Here is a 21,486-nt window from a genome sequence, read left to right as displayed (position 1 = left end):
TGTGGATTGTCTAAATTGCTTTGTGCACAGAAAATGTTAAGTATCCAAGATGAACACGCACTTAACTAAAATGATCGCAGTGCTTACCTCAAGCATGCACACAAGAACACAGTGCTCTGTCTTAAAACACGAATTTTTCCTTAAAGGCCATGCCCACTTAGGTCTTTCTCCGTTTGTCGGCAGCCCTTACCCCAGAAAGGGCGTACACAGAGCGCATTCTCTTTCAAGTCCAGCGGGCATCCTTCACTACAGTGTTTGACATGATTTGATTTGACCCACACATCAAGTACATGGCACGTGTATCGTATGCAATGCGTCTTAAAAATGTAGTTCGTCTTCTGAATGTTTTTTGTTGTAATAATAAAAATAATAATAAAATCTTTATTTATCCTGATAAATAACCCATCAGCTGAACCTAAGGGAGTAGCTGGTATAAACCGGTGATCAGCAATATAAAATATAGTCATCTAAAAATATATCCACACAATTATATCAGAAGAATATTAAAAATCAGAAAAGTATGTACCCACTTACGAGCAGTACAATTATATTCCTTGAGATCTACGTCTAAGAAATACTAAAAAAAAAGCCTTATTTTTAAAACTAAAAACAGAGCTGAGTTCCCTTAACTCTTTGGGAAGATCATTCCAGTCCCTCGCAGCAGCATACTTGAACGAAGACTGTCCCATAGCTGAAGACATAGTTCCCTTAAACCTAATAAGGTAGTATCCCTTAAAGATCTTTTGTTATCTCGATTTCTAATTGGAAAACAACTTCCAGTTGTATACCTGTAACTAGGAACTCACGTCGTTTAGGCGTCAGGTAGTAATTGTAACTGTATCGAAAGGAGGACCACTCAGGGAGTAATCAGGCAAGAAAATTTCGAAATCAGCCTTGTGCCCCGCATTCAGTTGGTTTTGGAATTGCGCACATGATCACTCCCTAAATTGTGCTAGTCGATATCCAACTCTCAATTCATACGAATGACATACGAGTACATACGAGTAACATAGGGATACATACCAGTACATACGACTACTTACTAGTACATATGAGTGACATACAAATACATACCAGTACGTGCGAGAACTTAGGAGTACATACGAGTGACGTACGAGTACATACGAGTAACATATGGATACATACTAGTAACATACGGATACATACAGACGCACACGGTAACATACAGGTTACATACGAATACATAGGAGCAACATACGATGGCAGGAGGGTAATAAACATGAAATGTATATACACTGACTAGTACATACCAGTACATATGAGTGACATATGAATACATACGAGTAACATAGGGATACATACCAGTACATACGATTACTTACGAGTACATACGAATACATACGAGTAACATACGAGTACATACGAGTAACATACGGATACATACAGACGCTTACGGTAACATACAGGTTACATACGAATACGCAGGAGCAAAATACGATGGCAGGAGGGTAATAAACACCAAATGTACTATTTTTCTTGTTACATTACATTTTTACACGTGCGCGGGTCATGTTTTGCAGACACACGCGAGCGTGTGCAAGTGCCACACATGCGCGGGTACCGCACACATGTGCGTGTGCCACATTTGCCACATTGAATTGAACCCCTCTCCCTTTCCTCAAGTAAGGAGTAAAACGGTCTAACTTTTTTTTCAAATTTGTAAATCTTGATTATTCTCTTAACATAAGTACATTTAAAGTCCATATATATGTCCGTATGTATACGTATGTTACTCGTAAGTAATCGTATGTTGTATGAACTCGTATGGTACTCGAATGTACTCATATGTATTCGTATGTCACGTGCATGTACTCGTATGTATCCTTATGTTATTCGTATGTATTCGTGTAGTGTTTTAGTCACGATCGGGCAAAACCGCTGCACATGCAGCTGATCGCGAAACTTTCGGCAGACTATGGTAGCCTATCAAGTGCTGATTTGTATATCCATTATTGAATGAAACATAAATAAACTTATGCAGATCGTAGGAGTTTTAACAAGTCATGACATTTAATAAACGCGAACGCAGTATAAGTTCTTGACAGCAACAGTCAACCTTTCAGGAGATGAAAAACCTCACTGGACAACTCCGTCTCAATAATTGTTAATAAAGGTTCAAATGCAAAGCAAAATACTATGGGAACTTAGTAACAGAAAATGGAACGTCAAATCATTTTGTCAACTTACGAACCTTACGAAACACGTGTCCTTTACCAAAGGTCTAACAGCAATCTTCTCTGACAAATAAAAACTTACGCGTTCGTGCTCCAATAAAAGGAGAAGCTTAAATCTAAACTACAAAAATACAAGACTGCAGAACACTTCACGAAAGCTACAAAAAGTTTTAGGTGTTATTTTGTTGACTTAAGTTAAAGGCATCAAAATAGCAAAAAAGAACAACAACAACAACCGAAACCATCGGTCATTGCTTTACTTGAAATTCATTATCAGCAGCTATTCCTTTTAAGACGAAATGCGCATGCGCTCAAGTTTGCTTTGAACTGGAGTGAAAAATCGACCTAAGTCAGTAAAACTATGGATAACCTCAATACAGATTAAATTTTCTCTCGCAGGGTCTGCTTTAGAGCTAAAATCGTGGTAATTTCTTCCTGAAATGTTACCATGTTATGAGGTATTTTGGTAATAGTATTTTGGCTGTTATTGCTCCAATGCTCAGCGGAAACGGACGTAATATCCGACTAGTTTAAAAAAAAAAATGAAGCTAACGAAAATAGAGGCCTTCAGCGTAAAATTCAGTAAAAATAAGCGTTAAATGATACGAAAGCTATAAATAGCTAATTTGCATTGGAAGATTTAAGCCGGCTTAAATCTGCATTCGCCAAAATAACAAGTTTCAGCATTTAATACATTCCTCCTAAACAGAAAGATAAAAGAAAGAAGAAAACTGCAACTAAATAGAGCAGATTTACAAGTTAGAAAACACATCAGCTAGGTTACAAAAGGGAACTTGAGAAAGGTTACAAAAAGGAACACTTTTCTGGTCCCTTTTGTAACATGTTCCCTAATGTAACACTGAACATGTTACGAAAGGGAACAAATTCCCTTATGTAACCTTTTAGATGTTACATTAGGGAACAAAGTTACAAAAGGGAACAGAAAAACGTTCCCTTTTGTAACATGAATCTAATCATTCATTCATTCATTCATTCATTCATTCATTCATTCATTCATTCATTCTTAGTGTGTCCAACCAAATTAAAGAGTTTACTACTGAAGTGTGTTCCTGAACTTACTTTCAGCATGGTGAAGTCAAATTGTTTTATCTCAAAGTGGAAGTGTGTTGTGAGCGTGTTACAACCTTTATTCCTGTTTTCCTGTGGAAATAATACTGACAGATGAGAGATGTTTGCTTCATATGTATAAAGAAAAATAAATTCAGTGTCGTCTGTTCACCATCGTTTCAGCTTAATACAATCAGATTTTTACGATCTGTAGACTTTGGAATGTCATTAGTTTTGTGAAAAGCTTTAAGTTCAAGGTATTGACGTCACCGTCCTATACGAGAAATACACATCTCAAGGATTTTGTCTTTGGCGAGATGACGGAACTTGCAAGTTTTTCCTGTCTTGAGCTTCCCATCTTCACGTCTTAAAGTCCCTAATGTTGGGCACTATGATGCAGAGAACATGTGTCAAGCACTCAACGAATCCAAAACCAAAGCTCTTTGGCTAGGTCCTTGGAGACAGCGTACGGAAAGACCTCTCAACTTCATATGAATGAAAGAACTGCTTAAAGTCTTGGCGATTCATATCTCTTACAATAAGGCGGGAAATGAGAGAAAAAATGTCAACCAAAAAATTGAAAACCTTAATGCAAAACTGGGTACCTGGAGATCTCACCAACTTTCGATCTCCGGGCGCTGTTTAATCGTTAAGTCTCTAGGGATTTCACAGATTGTTCACTCTGCTGCCGTGCTAGACATTCATAAGGATTACATTGCAAAAATTCAATCTTCAATTTTTAAATTTATTTGGAAGGAAAAGCAGGACAAAATTAAAAGGGTAGTTCTATATCAAGATTATGAAAGAGGTGGACTGCGTGTATCACACATTGAAACTTTGTGTAAGGCTTTACATTTGGCATAGATTCAAAGGTTCCTAAAAAGTGACAGCCTGGGGACAGAAAATTGGAAAGTCATCCCATGTTTTTTCTTTAAGAAATATGTGGGCTTATACTTCTTGCTTCACTGTAACTTTAATGAAAATTTCCTAAAGTTGATTGAAATGCCATCCTTGTACAAGCAAATTCTGAGTTTCTTTTTGGAACTAAAGAGTATCTATGACACGAACGGAGACCAGGAATTAATCCTTTTTAACAACAAAGAAATACAAATAGGTGGTAAAACTGTGTTTTATCAGGATTGGTTAGACCAAGGAGTCTACTGAATTTGTGACATTCTTGATTCCAGTGGAATGTACTTGAATTTTGCAGATTTCTGTCTATTTTCAAATTCTGTCGGCTATCCCTAAACAACTTCTGGAAAAGGCAAGGGACTCTTTTGGCACCAGTTCAAGTTTTACTCCAGGGAATTCCACTCTTCACCTGTAACCGTCGCTGTTGATCGACCTATCTAAATTAATATGTAAAGATTACTACTGCCTTTTTTTGAACAGGAAGGAACCTTGCAGGACTGGCCCTAGCAAGTGGCAACGCAACCTTCCACAGTTCACTCTCTCTTGGAACACAGTTTTAAAGCAGAAAAAGTCAATCTGTAAGCAAAACAAATTAAAAGAATTTTTTTACAAACTTGCTCATCGTATTGTCACCACAAAGAAAGAATTACATTTATACGGAATTGAAGACAACAAGAGTTGTCGCTACTGCGGGGATGATGACTCTTTACTTCACTCCTTCTTAGGTTGTCATATTGCAGTCGACTTTCTCTGGAAAGTGCTATGCTGGTTTAATGAAAAGGAAAACTCTTCCATCACATTAAATGCAAAAGAAATACTCTCCAGAACAGCTACTGATAACGATAATAAAATAAAAAAAACTAAATTTCTGCCTCCTCTGTGCCAAATTCTACTTTCGCTTCCAGAAAATCAGCCAACATGCATGTAATTGGGATGTTTTCATCTAGAAACTAAATTTTACGTTGAAAATAGAAGGCTTTGCTTAGTTCAATTTGTCCTCTACTTCTCACAATCCAAAAAAAAACCCTCAAAATTTTCATCTTAGCAATTACGTAAATTGAATAGAATATATCCTGTAGAAATCAGTTGTAATTATATATTATTATTATTAGTAGTACATTAGTTACTCGTAAGTGTTGTACGTAGCGTAATGTTAATGTTGAAAAAAAAGTAGTAAGTAGTTTATAGTAATTAACATATTATAGGTAAATTTATTGTAAGTAGTTTAATTGCAATTATGTATTTATGTGAGCTTTTTCAAAATAAAAGGTCCAACTAAGAAAAAAAATGTGTCAAGCACTCATTTAAAAACAATACTTTCCAATAAAGCCACAACCCTGCAATTCTTTATTTTTTCAGCTATTCACCACATTTCCTCTCAGAGGGCTTTTGTTTGATTTGCTCTTTTTTGTCTGCAAGGAAGCAGAAATGAGCTGCAAAGGGAAGAGTAATTAGAATGCCTGTGCTACCAGAGAATATGATTCTCATTTCCATGCTAAAATTAGATTCTGATTTGATCCTCACACTCTTATTGGTGGACATTTCATGACCATGCAAATAAATGTGATTGATTCCATGAAAAACAGATGGACTACGTAGTAACATGAGGTGCTTTATCAATTTAAAGTTGATGAATAATTACCCACCAGTGCAGCCCAACACTTTCTTTAGATACTAATATCTTGCTGTTAATTTGTTGAAATGTACACATTCAGTAAAACATTTTCAAGGTTCAATGAACTATGTGTGTGCTCTTTTCAGCCTAAGGGAACCCAGCAGATCTCTTCTAGCCTTCCAAACCCTCACTCTGTGGACAAGTCAGGCCAGGTTAGTTTAAAGGACTCGGCTGAAAAAGCAGTTCAAATTCCAAAGTATACCTAATGGTTCTCTTAAATGGATCCTTGGGTTTTAAGTGGATATCTCTGTAAGTGGTTTGAACGAGAAGTGTTTAATTTTCAGTTTAAATCACAAGGATGATGTCATGTTTACTTTATGGTAATTTATTATGTCATTCTGTGGCCAGAGAGTGTGGAGTCTTCAGAAGACCATTTTTAGTTGGAACTGTAGATATTCATTCTAAATATGAATTATAAATGATTAGAAACACTTCTGTATCCCTAGATTCACGCCATGCTGTATTTTAAAAAACGTCCAACCGCACAATGATGTCATAATTTCCCATGAAGCTTTGCAAAAATAAACATGGTGGGGTGCAGGAAATCTGAAATCCTAAAATACATGTTGCAGAAGCGAAATGCCCAGCATTCAAAACAGGCAAATAATTATCAACTTCAAATTGGTGAAACAGTTAAACACAAACATCAACTTGTCATTTAGGACAAAAGTGTTTTGTAGCCAATTCATGGAAAATAATGTTACAAAATTCTTGAGGGCATAAAATGAAGCAAGTAGAGTCAATGCAAATAATTATCACCTTGTTGGGCTCTGCATATGTGAATTGATAATGTTAGACCATCTTGGGCTAAATAGTCAATTATATGGCAATCAATTCAAGACAAATTGTGTTTAAAGTTTACTAGTTTACTAAGCAATGAAGTTTGTAAGTGACTCAAATGTCATTTGGAAATAAAACCAGTACTTTATTGTAGTATACCTTGTTCTTAGTTCCTATGAGGTAAAAACTGTATTCGGCAATGCTCATGGGTTATTTCTGGAGCTATTGATTGAAGTTTATTTGCTGATGATTGTTGTTATTTGTTATTTCATGTTTTAGGGAAATAGCTATCAGCTATAGCTGCGAAAAGTCATGGATAAAGGACAAATTGTATGGCACATCACCTATTCCAACCAAACTTCTGAACTATGTCTGGACCCACTGGGACCATCCAGTTGAGGTGAACCCAGTGCTAAATATTGATTGTCGATTTATTACAGGCAGTGGAATCCTAACTTATATCTTGTAAATCTAATTACAGGGAGTACGCTATCAAACTAGAACAATTTGTGAACAAGTCGTAAAGCTGCACTTACTTGTTTCACAGTTTGGTATGTATGCTTAATTACAGTTTGCATGTAACTAATACACAAGTACAGTCATCTCTTGCCTTGCGAACACCCCATCATTAAGGACACTTACTATTACGGACAAAATCCAGATCCCAGATAAAAGCTATAGAGGTATGATTGGAAATGACTCCTGTCACGTTTCCAGTGTCGTAGACACGTGGCGTAAGGCACTGGAGTTCACCAGATCAACCACAGAGAAGTACTAGGCAGTCAGCAAGATTCAACGCGTTTGTTAAAATCAGGCTAGTCCAACTATTTAGAGCACTTGCAGTGAAAACTGAAAGGAAACCTTCGATTTTTACATCAGAAGAAGCAAAAACTACGATAATACTCCATGTAGGAAAAAGAAGGAAAAACAAACTACAAGGTCTACATCGTGGCTTACGTCTGATCTTAACTCTAGGGGTAAGAGCTCCAAATCTCCTAAAGTTGAAACAACTCCAAAAGTTCTAGGATAGTTCCTAACAGTGTGGTGGACTCCTTACAACACAGTAAACATGCTTAAGGAAAGACTAATCTGATGCATGCCTTCTGAAAAAAAGGAAATAAAAATGAATAGAGCTTTATATGCCTAGCCAAAGAACGGATATGTAATGATCATGCGATAAAATAAACAATGCTAGAATTATGAAAGAAAAACAGTCGTTGAATGTAACTGATTAAAATGTCATTTTGTGGATAACATGACAACTCATGCTATTAAGGAAATACGGAGACTTTCGTGGTACCAAAATGACAATTTTATTGCATTGACTCTTGATAGAGCAGACACCATGTACTTCTCACACAACATGATTAAATAAAATTACATTCTGCTGTTATTCATGTGTCAAAATATACTTCAAAAGACTTCTGGAATGTTCATTTTCACGTCAATTTTTTGTTGTCTGCACAATAGTCCTTGCTTCTTCACTGGGGCTTATGTTATTTATTGCATGTTTAGGGCACTTCTTATCTCACAACCAGCAATTATGGACTCTTGCTATTACGGACAATAAACAACATCCCTGAGCTTTCCACTATAACAAGAGTTGACTGTACTACTAAAATTACTGTAATTATTTCAAAAGAGCAAGAATGAGAAAAGTCAGCCAATGGGGTTTTCTTAATTTTCATAGCTGTGATCAATCATTTCACATCTAACATGAACAAATGAAGTACAAAGTTTACAAGCAATACAGACTTATGTCATGTATTATGATCAAGTTGGCCCTTATTATTCCTATTGCATCAAGCTGTAAGGAATGGGCTCTCCTTATAGTGGACTAAGGTATACTATTTTTAGGCTAGAGGTAATTATAAAAGGGTATGTATTTCTATCATCAATTGCTAATTTATCCAGAAAAGGATGCAGTGGGTCTATTGTAAAAACATGAAAGGGATTTCAAGCTAGAAGCTATATTGTTGTTATAACCTTATGTAAAAGAGAAGAGGTTTGGACATTGGGGCAGCAATTGGTGCCCGTTTAATGGACCTCATATTACCTTAGAAGAGTGTTCATAGAGTGCTACACCTTTACGCTTTGATCACCGATCACTTTTTACTTCTTCTCTTGCATGTATATATAAAATGGTGGCATGTTACCATGGCTACCGATGCTTTTTGGTCTGTTGTAGAACTTTTTATTCAACTTCACGCCTGAACTCGTTCCTTGATGATTGCTTCCACGTAATGAACTTTACAGCTCTACAATCACACACATCTAGATAATGAACTCTATGGCTCTACGGCTTTACAATCACTCATCTCTAGGTAATAAACTCTATGGCAGCTATACTTCAGGTAACCTCAGTTCTCTTTTGTTAGTGCAAAGAACGCTACTGTGACTGCGTATCTTCTCCAATCTTCACTAGCTCGATTCAAAAAAATGTTGTCTGCTGTGTTATAACTATTGTGTGTTTGCCAAGGTTCAAACAAAAAATGGAAACAATTGCTTCTCCTTAGCAGCTTGTTTGTTTCCTCCTCTATGAAAGAGAGTCAAAAGTTCATATTCAGCTGAAACTTCCTTGCGTTAGTTATGCGTAAAACTAGTAAATTTGTGACAAAAAACTTTGATATCATTGCCGCAGACTCCGTGGCATTTACTGAAACTGCCAATTATTTTCATCAGTCTATGAGGTGACTCACTCACCGATGTGGGATATAATTTTGATCAAGTAACAATCCCTACCTCCAATACTTCTCGTTGAAATGTTCCTCAGTTGTGTTACTCGATAGCATTGTGTATTAGTTTAATGTGGTTTTATTGTTAACTGGCAACAGAATATGGACGCACTATTCCATGACTCGATGTGACTATTTGATAATTAGATTAGTTCTTATTTATCGCTGATTTCAAATAAAACAAAATCGTTCATCTTCTAGTTTTCAGCAGATATTTAACTTTTATATTCCATTTATCTCCAGCCACGAGTAAAAAAAATACACATCTTTCTTATATTTTTGAGGAAACAAAGGTAACTTGTTCCGTACATTGGCGAGGAAAACAAAAGTATCAAGTTACAAATGTTGGTGTGAAAAGTAAAATTGTCACATTTGCTACTTCTCCATATTATTGGATTTAAAATGAATGAAACTCAACATAAAATACCACAGTAAAATTTAACACCATCTTGACAAATGGTAATTGTAAGTTATTTTTGGGCCTTGAAAGAAATACAAACATGAAACATACACACTGCTAAGATTACGTCTTATCAAGTTTTTGTCCACTCATATTCTGCAAAGGGGAAAAAGCCTAGTTGACTACCAAGGGAGAGAATGGCAGGGGCAAAGACCTGTGTGACTACTGTGTCAGAGTCGTAAATTGTACTCTGCGTTATCTGAGATTGTCTCACTAGTCTTCTTTTTGCAGACCCCAGTAAAGAAACTTTTCTAAGGGATCTTACAGCATCTCTTCTCAAAGTAAGCTGTCATGTGAAGGGGAAGTATGGTCCACTATGCTGTATCACATCTGTTGTAGGAGCCACAAAGATGCTGCTCTGGTTTCCCAAACTACCTCATGATATTTTTCCTCTGATGAAAGACAGATGCCTTGTGTCTCATGTAAGTGACCTTATTAAACAAAGTTTAACTGTAGTGTAGACTGGCTTCTGAAAGCTGTATATGTTGCAGTGTGCGAAAACTGTAAATGTTAGGGTAGTTTGAGGTATAATATTGATCAAAGGTGTTATTCAAATGTGAATATGGCAAAAATGTCTATAAATTACAGATACGTGTATGATAGAGAAATGTAGCAAGGCAAATTATTGGTGCAGCTAACAAAGCCCGCAGGTTGGTATGTCCTATTACATGAATTTCAATGCTAAATCCTTTGTCCTAGCTAAAGAAAGAAAAGTGGGTTATTTCTTAAACTTGAGAGTCTGTCTGGTGCTGTGGCATGGACTGTACTGTCCAATTTTAATCTTAGAGTGCTTCCTTTTTGCTAATGGATGAAATAACATCCATGAGCTTAGGAGGCAGTCGGATGGCGCTCACTCACTCACTCACTCACTCACTCACTCACTCACTCCATTCTAATTAATTTATTCATTAAACCTGGATTAAACAATTTTCTCCTACCTCCCCTGCTAAGTATTGCTTTTGTGCAAGAGTGTTCAGTCGTCCTCAGGAAGGTTCTTTGACGAGGGGAGACTAGAAAGGCGTAAATTTTTGCCTGATAAATCGAGAGCCTGGGCACGAGTTTGTCGAACACCTCGAAGATTGACGTTGGCCATTTTGGTCTCATGTGATCTTCTTTCGTAAATATGTTGTTTTTGCCCATCGGCTTTTGCTCACACCTAGATGAAAGCTGGTAGAGGTATTTATGACTGTGGTCATGTATCATTCACAACAGCACAGTCAGCAAGGTCAAAGAATTGATATATAACACCCGGTAGGACAAAGCCAGAAAGTGAGATTGTGATTAGCATATGGGGGAAGTTAAGCTCGTAGCTTTTTTTCTGGACAAGAGAATTTGATGGTTTCCACTCGTTTTCTCTCGCTGTGGAGTCCAAGGTAAGCTTAAACTCTTGTTAAGTTTTGGTTTCATTGTTTCTTTATTGTTTTATTTTGTACGCACACATTGAAATTCTGCCTGTGTTAGTATTGCAAGCTTGAAATTTGTAAGCTTGTTTTTAAATACTTAGGGGACAAAAATTTTGAATTGCCTTATCTTTTAGTTTTGTTGTCGTTCACACTACATTTTTTTGGTATTCCATTTAGTTCAACCAGAGTGAAAATTTCTTCACGGATGAGATGCATGGCAACCTTCATGTACGATTGAGTAAATATACACTGTACATGTAATATTTTAGTGATGGATGAACAAATTAAGTCCAAGAGACTTTGTAGTTCTATTTGTTTGCGAGAAAGATATGCTGTCCAACTGTGTCAAAAAAGCCGGACGCATGGTGGCTGGTTAGGTAGAATTTTTTTTGCTCCTAGAAATGAGAGATTTAAACAAATTGACATCAAAACTTGAATTATGGAGAAGAGAATGCTTGATACTTGTCAACATTAGTATGTTCTGTAATTGTTTCAAAAATCTATTAGTAGAGACATATCTGCAATCCTTTTGAATATTGCTGCATTGCTAGTGAGACTAGCACAAACAATTACCAAGATATACAGGAATAAAAAACCGTGAATTTTGTGTCCAAGAAAGAAAATTATTGTTATTTTACTTGCATGCAATACAGTATGTAGTATCCTTATTATTTTATTGCACCAAGCTGGGGGACTTCTTCCTACAGTTGACTAAAGGTGCACTTTTTTCCGGCTGGAGGTATTATAAGACTTAACAGGACAGGGATTTCAAACATTAATAATTTTGATTATTTATCCCAGAAATAAGATCTAGTGGGCCACATTAGGTTTGTGAAAGGGGTTTCAGGCTAGAAGCTACATGTATGTGAAAGGAAAGCCTTTCCTATCAAGAACACTGTTAAATGGATAGGTCTTTGACCTTGGGCCAGAGCCTCTTTGTACAAAGCTTTGTTACTCCCCTTCCTCCTCTCCATGGACATAGTTCTATAGAGAAAAAACCTTATAAATTGTAAATAAAAACATTCCCTTCACTTCAGGTTCATGATTGAAACAAAACTGTCTGAAATCATTCTTATAATATTGAAGGAAATATGTATTTTTTTCTATAGATTTCCTGTTTACCCGCAAGCTACAATCAAATTGTTTATATTTGACTTAGCTTAAAGTAAACAAGATTTTGCCAATAGCCGTGTCTCACGTAAGTGAAATTGGGCAAAATACTTTTGACAGTCCTGGCATTCTCAAGTTGATTGTCTAAAATAAATTTCAAAATCATGTATTGTAATTTTTGCATAATAGTAATCATTATTATAGAGGTTTCACAATTTTAACTGAACAAGGACCATAACCAATTTACCTTGACCCAAAATGCACTGTTGACTCATACATGTATGCATAATTATATTGTCAATTTTGGACTGACTGGTAAATATGGTGAACTCTCATTTAATGATTTTATTTTGAAACAGACTGTTGTTATTCTTTGACACTACATCATGTACAAGTTAATATGATAACAATGTTCCAATTTCAATCGAAATTAATTATCCGTTTTAAAATTTATAAGCTGTCTGTGTAAACAACCTGTTATTTTATTTTTGCATTTTCTTTTCTATTTCGAGCAGTCTGGCCTCCAGCCCTGGCTGGGAACATTGTATTGTGTTCTTGAGCAAGACACTTAACTCTCACAGTGCCTCTTTCCACTCAGGTGTATAAATAAGTACTAGCATCCCATCCAGGGATAGTAGAAATACTCCTAGTTGCTTCATGCTACAGAAACAGGGATAAGTGCCGACCTGATGGGCCACTTGGCTCATATGCAGACTTTACTTCCACTTTGGAGTGGCTGTTTGCCTCTATTTTAGAACGAATGCTCATGCAAAACATTTTACATGGAAATGACTTGATTTTCAAGAGAATGAACGTACAGGTGACATGCATTTTCATACGAATAGTTTTGCACAAAGACTCGTTTTGCCACAGAGGCAAAAGTCAACTATTCATCCATGAGCTGGCTCAGGGAGCCTTTGACTTCTGCTGTTGTTTCATGCACAAAAAAAAGAACCAAAAAAATCTGGATGCTCTTGCAGGCTAGTTTTTCTTCCGATCATTTTCATTGTTTGTATAGCCAACAACAACAACAACAACAAAAAACCTTTATTAACGTGTCTGGGGTATTTAGCATTGCTGCTAATTGGGGACACACACACAAAAAAGAAATTATGAATGTAAAAATGAATAGGTATATATTAAAAAGTTAATAAGTAAATATTAAAATATTAATAAGTAAATATGAAAGTCAGGTCAGGATAAACATAAGGGACAGTTTTCACAGTGAAAATGAAGGCTGTAACAGAACTAGATATTCTTCGTTGTGGATAGTCTAGACAACTTGTTCATTCTATATTCTTCACCATCGGCATACCTACGTTGGTTACATGAGCTGGAAGTCTGTTCTGCTCTTTTTGCATAATTTTCTCTAATTCCTCTTGACTAAGGAAAATAACCGTCCTTTCCTCTTCACCTTGTTGCAATTTGAAATGAAAATATCGCCCAGACTTTGCATTTGACGAAATCTTTACATCAGAAACTTCCAGCAAAAACCTTGTGACCATGTCCTTGTACATCCTTACAAGCAGAACCTGAAAATGCCATTCTGCAACAAAACTCAAAACTCATTTCCGTTTATCTCATTTGATAGAGAGAGAATAATTAATGTTTTCATTAATACAGTATTGCCTTGATTTTTCAATATTTACAATGCTAGACAGTAAATTTCACTTTTCACTTGCATTTACTGCCAACTATTCCTGGTGAACCAGAAACAAAAATGATAAATGTTTAAAACACATGACATTGTCCACCTTGTCAAATGTAATAGCATGATCGCTTCAATTGTAATGCCTTCTTATCCAAATGTTACTTTGTTTCTTTGGCACGTTATTAACAAACACTGAACAACTGTTCATACTTTAAATATGAAAATCAACCACACAATTCCCTAAACCAGATAACAGAACCATTCACATCAGCATTTTTCTAAAAAAAAAAAGAGGGACAGGATACTTCTTTACAGATTTTCTTGGAATTTGCCTTGCAAACACATTTATAAAGATCTAAAGCTACATGGTAAATGGTAACAGAAAAAACATTTTTTGCCTTGGTTTTAATAACAAAATCGTTGCAACAACACTTTTTGCCTCTCTGACAGTCTTCCTCTGGTTCAGCTAAAATACAGTCTAAATATCTTTTGCTCACAACCAGAAACTAATTACATGTTAAATAGGCTTGCCACTTCCATTTGATAACATGAAATATAGGGGTAACCTCACATTTATTAAAGTCATTAATCTTTTTTCGAAACTTTTACAGTGCCCGTAACATGTTTTCCTGTCACCTCCCCAGTAAGTTAAACATTTGCGTATCCCACATTTGTTTTGCGTGCACATTACACCATCTGCAGATACATGTTTACAGCTAGTTTTCAGTATAATTTTCAATAGATAACAGCTAATTTTTCAGCTGGAAAACGTTAACAGTTAGTGGTTAGCGATATGCTGCTATTCTGGTGTTCTTGGTTTAAGTCCAAGTTCATTAAACTTGATTTGGTCACAGTAGAAAAGTTTTGCTTTCATTTTAGTTGTGTACTCGGCAGCATAGTTGATTGCATCAATGTCAACCCCAGCATGCACGTGCCACTTAAGCAATGCCTTATGTGAGGTGCAGAATGTGTGCGCACTAACAAAAGTAGGCACCGTCCTTAATACAAGAACACAACTGCACAATAGCGTGTGAACAAAAAATGCTAATGAGGCCCTTGTAATAAGAGTTACTGGATGAAGACATTTAGTGCAAAAGTTGATGCACTATGAGGTTAATAAAAAAACCTTTTTTCTTAATAACTCGCTTGTGTTTTAAGATTTTGCTACCATCTTTTGGGAAATGTCAGATTTTATAGCGACTGTTTTGTTTTGCTTAAAGAGAAAAATAGGTCTGCAATGCGTACCCATGTTTAAAGCTTTTTCAGCCAACTGGAGTCAATCAGGGATGGAGACTGTAAGGTGGGAGCTGTTAATGGAGTAGAGGAACAAATTGCATTGTCATGGTAATGTGCATTTTTGTGGAAATAGATTCACAGTGCTTACAACTTCTGTATTGTTCTTCCCTGTTCTAGAATGATTCATTAAAATATTTCTAAATCAATGTTAGGCACCCAAGCAGGATCTTTGAAAAAAAAGGTCGCCCACATTCATAAATTGTCAGTATTTGGGAGTAATGTCGTAAAAGTGAGCAGGCAATCATTGGAAAGATAAAGGTATAGAAATTAATGGCCTAGGTATAATAGATATTTTTGATTGCTGATATCAAGTGAACATAGATGAATTCTTATAAATTTTAAGCGGAAGATTTTATTGAGAGAAGAGGACTTTGTTTACAGAGGGATGTCAAATTAACTTGTACATGAAGTGTCAAGATGGTTTCCTAGAATTACTGAGCCTCTTACATAAAAAGTTATTATCAAAAAATCCTACTTCTCAGGGGTGCACAAACTGTCGCACTCTCCCTCTTTTGCTGATAATAATTATTGACAACAACAGTTGGGTAATTAATCTCTTATTACATGTAGATGACTTGATGTGTAGTATTGAAGTATAATTTTACTCATTGTTTGTGTATTGACTTGCCCATCAAAATACAGCGCAACTCATAATAATATAGAGCAATAATTAGCACATCAAAACATCTAATAAGATATGTGTTGTTCTAACCTGTTTTGGATAGCTGAATACTTTGTATTTCAAGAAAAAGTATCAATAAGTTTTGCCTCTTCTTTACACCAGAACGCAAATTAAGTTTAGATTACTAATTTTAAACCTTTGCCACTGGCCATTTTGGCGAAAATCGTTTTCTTTGATTTTCTCAAATTTAAAGCGCTTTGAGCTCCATAAAACTGTATCATGTTTCATATCTACTGAAGGGCCTTTTGTGGACGAAAAAAGAGAAAAATCGATTTTTCGACTTCTGCCATGCTATGTTTGCTAATTAGAAAATTTCACTCTTAAATACAATATAAATATTTTCAGCAAACATTGTGTACACTTGTAGATGGGTTTTAAACTCTTAATTAGTCATTGTCAAATTCAGTGTTCATACATGTATAAATGACACAACAAAAGATTAGGGAGGATTGACACACCCAAGCAAATTGCTCTAGAAAATAAACAACGAGAAGATTTCAATTATGAGTGGACCTATTTCATTTAAGTTTTGCCTCCCTTACTATTGTTTTCTTTTTCTTGATTTATCTCACTTTATTTGTAACTTCATTTTATTTAATACAATGTAAATCACACTTGCTCCCTTACTCAGCGTATTGTTTAACTCTACTGTATTGTATTTGTATTTGTGTTTTATATACTTCATCCTTTGTAGTTTGTGCAATAAAATAAGAGTTGTATTAAGAAAAGGTTAAGGAGGCAATGAAAAAGAATTTTTCAATCTTTTACTTTTTCGGCTTTTTTCATAAAATGTGCTATTATCAAATTGTCCTTTTAAAAACTTAAGAACCCAGTGAGAATAAAATCTCATTAAATCCCCCCAAAAAGAAATCAACATTTTACTAATTAACAGAAGCGATGTTTTGTGTAGCGGATAAATTTGGCAATCATGGATACAGAATTTCACGGCATTAAAATGTTTGATATTCTGGTGCATTTGAATACAAAGGATTGTATTAATTTCGATTAGATTTTCAAGTTATTCTGCAGTTTTGTGGAGGATATCAGCCAGTTTTACACTGCCAACGGCTGTCAATAATCCTGGAAACAAATCCACTTCTCTCATTAATTACCGCTTAGCTGAAAAAAAAAACACTACAGAGCTATTTATTGCAGTGCCATTGTACAGAACGAAAACTCACCTCTTACCTGACTTTTCTTAAGATACTTTATTCTGTGTTTTGTTCCTTCAGAAACGATGTGCCAAGGTTCTGCAGTAGAACATTTTACGGCTCTTTAAATCAGTTTCGATTCCTGTCACACACTTTTTTAGCAAATTTTTTTTTATTCCCTGCTATCCAATATGGGTTCAAACAAATTATTAACTGAACAATTTTATATCCATCTTATTTCTCCAACATCGTGCTGATGACTAACCTATTAGCTTACAGAATAGGCGGCACCTGAGTTTTCAATCAAAATAGGCAGTTAAATGTGCTGGTTGCAGGCTTCTTTTGACAACACTGTAACTGGCTTGTGAGAATACTGGCTTGTGAGAGCTTGTGTGGTGCAACCACTGGATTTTATGCTGATAAATGTGGGCTTGCGAAAGTGTATTAACTTCAGTGCAATCTGCACTTAACACAAGCTGAGTCTTGACATGTGGGCTTGCGTGAACAAACAACTCCCGTATCGCCAAGGAAACTAACTCAGCAACCCTTGAATTACATAGCTAAGTACAAACAAGGCTGGGCACTGTAGTTACTTTTCGATAAACAGCTTGACAGATTGATTTTGAAATAGAAAAAACTTACCGTGAACAACTACAACTAATTTTTGAGGGAAAGCTCTTCAAAATTTTCATGAAACAGGTTAAATGGCTACCATTACACAGTACAACAATGCTAAACTCAAAGCAACTCGAAAACAATAACTCACAATTTCTAGTACTCACTCTACCTGTCAAACTATTTTGTACCCCTGGAAGTCTGCCACATGTCATCTTGTCCTCAAAGTGACTCAACATTGGCCTCTGACTTAATGGTCTTGCATAAGACCACAAAAAAAGAAACTTCTCAACGGGAAGTAACAGATTGTTTTTAAAACATTGGGTAAGTCTCCGCAGTTACCTTGTGGTGAGGCAAAATTTTGACCCAATATGGTCTAAGATGTCATAAGTGATCACCTCCCATAAGTGACCAACTGGGCTTGATATTTTTGGTGGTCGCTTGTGAGAGGTTCGACTGAAGTCGCTTGACTGATGGCATCATCACATTAAGTGTGCAGAAAATAGAGATTTCATAGCAAGTGATAATTTCATAAAATGTAGCACCATCCCAAAGTTCAAACTGACAAAGTTACTTGACACACAAATTTTGTAGCTGCAAGGGATATTGGGAAGGTTGTTATTGTAATTAGATTGTTATTATTAGTATTAGTATTATTATTGTTATTTTTGTTATTTGTCATTATTATTATTGTTAGTGGAGGCATGGAGTTAGCATCTGGTTAATACTCACAATCTTGTATTTCAAACTTTTTTTAACTTCAGGTAATGGAATTTATAGAGAAAATGGCAAGTTCTCATAAACAAGAAATCTCAGTTGCTGAGAAAGATATTAAAGGATGGATGGAGGTTTGTTTACCACCTTTATGTAGGAATTTGACACAATTGTTTTTTAAGTGGTGTGTAATTTCTGTAACACTTCTATTATTTTAGTTCAAAGTATGGACTTATGCATGATTTTGGTAGCTTACAGATATTTTGGATCACAGACAATTATGGTTCCCAGTGGTGGTGGAATTCTTGCTTTTAGGGTGGCTCTCTAGAGTTTTATGATTGCTTGCACGCTGAGGACGAAAGCTCAAGTAATCTGTGTGCACTCGAAGGAAAATGTCAGTGTTTTTTGATATTTTATGACATCAACATGAGTACAAAAAGCAAAACTGACAGTAAATTTTCTTGCCTTTCCTTCGGTGAAATTTACTTTAGTCGGAGCTCGTTCTTCAGGGAAATCTGTAAGACCACTTTTTTTTGCAGTGGTAAAAGACATAAATTTGCAAAAATCAAAAAAACTGCCTGTAGAAACCCATTTTTTTGGTGCCTTGCTCCTTTCTTTTTTCTTTAACAATCCAAGGCTAAAAATAGTCCAAGGCGCAGTATGTGAATAGTGGCGTTTGGTGGAGTCTGTCCTTTGGCAAGTCTAACATCTTCTGTGATTGAGTAGAACCTCAAATCTTATGAGACCTTACACAGCTTAGAATGTGACAAGAGAATGAAGAGGTGCCACCAATAATCCAGTAACCATTTGATCTTATTTCATTGAGGGTTGTCATTCTTCCTTGATGCAGACATACTTCATGGAAGTGCTGGACCAGCAGTTTCATGATATGGCCATCTCTTGGTAATAAGATCACCGACTTGGTCTCATCCTTCAGGTCCACTCACCATATTTGGACACCCACGCGCACAATGCCATCCTGATCTAGGAACAAGTTGAGTTTCTGCAGTGAAGTGGCATTTCTTGGTGTGGATCTTCCTTGGAAATCTTTCACTTTGGCCCTTGATGGTAACTTAATTTCATCCTTAAATGTTGTGGCTTGAGTAGCTTTGATCGCAAAAGTTGCTGCGTGCTGCAGCTCCTTCACTGTTAGAGGGAGCTGAGTTACATCCTTGTTTCTTCTGCTGTGACTTTGGGCCTTTGCCACAACAAGGGCTGATTTCTTTCTTCCATTCAAAGTTTCAAAATTCTTGCTTAGAGAGCGACAGGTTTCTGTGAGTTGAACCACTTTGAAAAGTATTTGATGTGATCTGCCAATGATACTTATGGGACAGATGTTGTTGCCATGGCAACAACTGTTTTTACTTCAGGATCTTGTTCTGAGGGTTTATCAGCAATTGTCTCCTCACCACCCGTAGCTTCTGGCCACTGGTTTTCCTTTTTCCAGAAGAACTTGGGTCCCAAAATCCATTTAGAATTTGAGATATCCTGAGCACAAAGACCACATGATGCGTCCTCTGCTGGGTCGGACTTTGTTTCAACATATCTCCATTGCTTCAGCAAGGTTTTGTCTTGAATCTCCTGGACGCAATTGGCTATGCAGACATGGAACCCTCATGACTTGTTAGCTATGTAACCAAGCACCACCACCTTGTTGTCTGCGGCCACAAAATGGCCACAAAGCCCAGAGCATCGACGATGGAGCTCACTGCACCACTTAATCCCAAGCACCCTATCTTGGGAGAACATCTTGATCTAGATCTTTATTCTTGATTTCCTCCGTTCTGTCTTCTAAGGGTACACTGTTGATAACTTCTTTGCTGTTGGAGGTAAATGCATGCAGCCTAAATCCTACTCTCTTGCACACCTCCTTTGCATCCTTAATCAGCGGTAAAGCTTTGTCTACTGATGGTGTTAAAACCAACCCCGATAACAGTAGAAGAACCACAACTACATAGAACACATGGAATATTTAGCAAGATCCTACTTGATATAAACAACACACGATATAGCAGTTATTGGAGCGTCCTACTTCATGTAATAGAACACATGATATAACAGATGGCACCGACAAGACCATCATCGACATAGAAATCCTCTCAAAGGAAGGTAGCTGCTGCAGAACTGATCTCCCTTTCAATGTCGTTTGCAGTTGACTTGAGGGTGAAGTTTGAGCTGCCTGGGGAGGACGTAGCTCCAAATAGGTGGACTATCATTCATTATTCTCCTGGTTGGCTGGATGTGTCTCCATTCTCCCACCATAGAAAGCTCAACAAGTCTCTCCATGCCTCGCTCTGACCTTCACTTGATGGAATATTTCTTCTATGTTGCACATGAGAACCACAGCTTCCTGGCAAAATCTGCATAGAACACCTGTCAAGTTGTTGGTTATGTCAGGTCCTGGCAGATGCTTGTTCAGGGATTCCCCTTTAAATACAGCTGAGCAATCAAACACCACTCTCATCTTGTTTGGCTTCTTAGGTGGTAAACCCTGTGATGAGGAATATACCATACTTGCTGATTATTTTCATTTTCGTCTTCATTCACTTTAGATACTTTCTCAGCATAGCCTCTTTGGATAATGGTGTTCATGAAGGCTACATAATCATTTTGGTACTTCTCATCTGACGCAAATCTCCTCTTGGGCTGTTTTAAGTGATGGAAGGCTATATCTCGATTGTTTGGCAACTTAGTGTTTGGCTCTTTCAATGGTAGGGGCATTGCATAATGTCCATCATCCCTGGGAGAGGGCCTGGTCTCCAGTGTATCTTTCAGAGTAATCTTACTCGAGCATTCCTCTCACTTGATAGGTGTTCATGACCTCCTTCATTTGTGTATCTATAACAAACTTCCTGTCGATATGTTTGGCCAGTCCAATCTCTTGAGTGAAGTTTCTGCAACAAGTTATATCCTCATTCTCAGCATCGTTCAGCAGTTCTTTGACTGGGGTGACTGGGCCAATGATTCCCCATCCCAGTAGTGTTCTAATGGTGTATGGGCATCTCCCTTTCCATTAATCACCTCACATGGCTTGATAGC

At 36.6% G+C, this 21,486-nt stretch overlaps 1 protein-coding gene across 2 annotated transcripts in view; it reads left to right on the top strand.

The window, feature by feature from the left end:
• Positions 1 to 21,486, top strand: part of LOC110054340 (tRNA (32-2'-O)-methyltransferase regulator THADA-like) — a 653,734-nt gene that overhangs the window by 152,578 nt on the left and 479,670 nt on the right. For both annotated transcript variants that reach the window (XM_089292979.1, XM_089292980.1), the window contains 5 exons: positions 5,937 to 6,002; positions 6,910 to 7,030; positions 7,112 to 7,181; positions 10,057 to 10,247; positions 18,498 to 18,581. In XM_089292979.1, the coding sequence (XP_089149105.1) occupies positions 5,937 to 6,002; positions 6,910 to 7,030; positions 7,112 to 7,181; positions 10,057 to 10,247; positions 18,498 to 18,581 (532 nt within the window). The remainder of the gene's footprint in view (positions 1 to 5,936; positions 6,003 to 6,909; positions 7,031 to 7,111; positions 7,182 to 10,056; positions 10,248 to 18,497; positions 18,582 to 21,486) is intronic.

Source organism: Orbicella faveolata, unplaced genomic scaffold, assembly GCF_042242905.1.
Source record: "Orbicella faveolata isolate gen_17 unplaced genomic scaffold, um_ofav_v1 contig_24, whole genome shotgun sequence".
Taxonomy (NCBI): Eukaryota; Metazoa; Cnidaria; class Anthozoa; order Scleractinia; family Merulinidae; genus Orbicella; species Orbicella faveolata.
The sequence above is the reverse complement of the archived record's forward strand: the minus strand, read 5'-3'. Positions and strand labels throughout refer to the sequence as shown.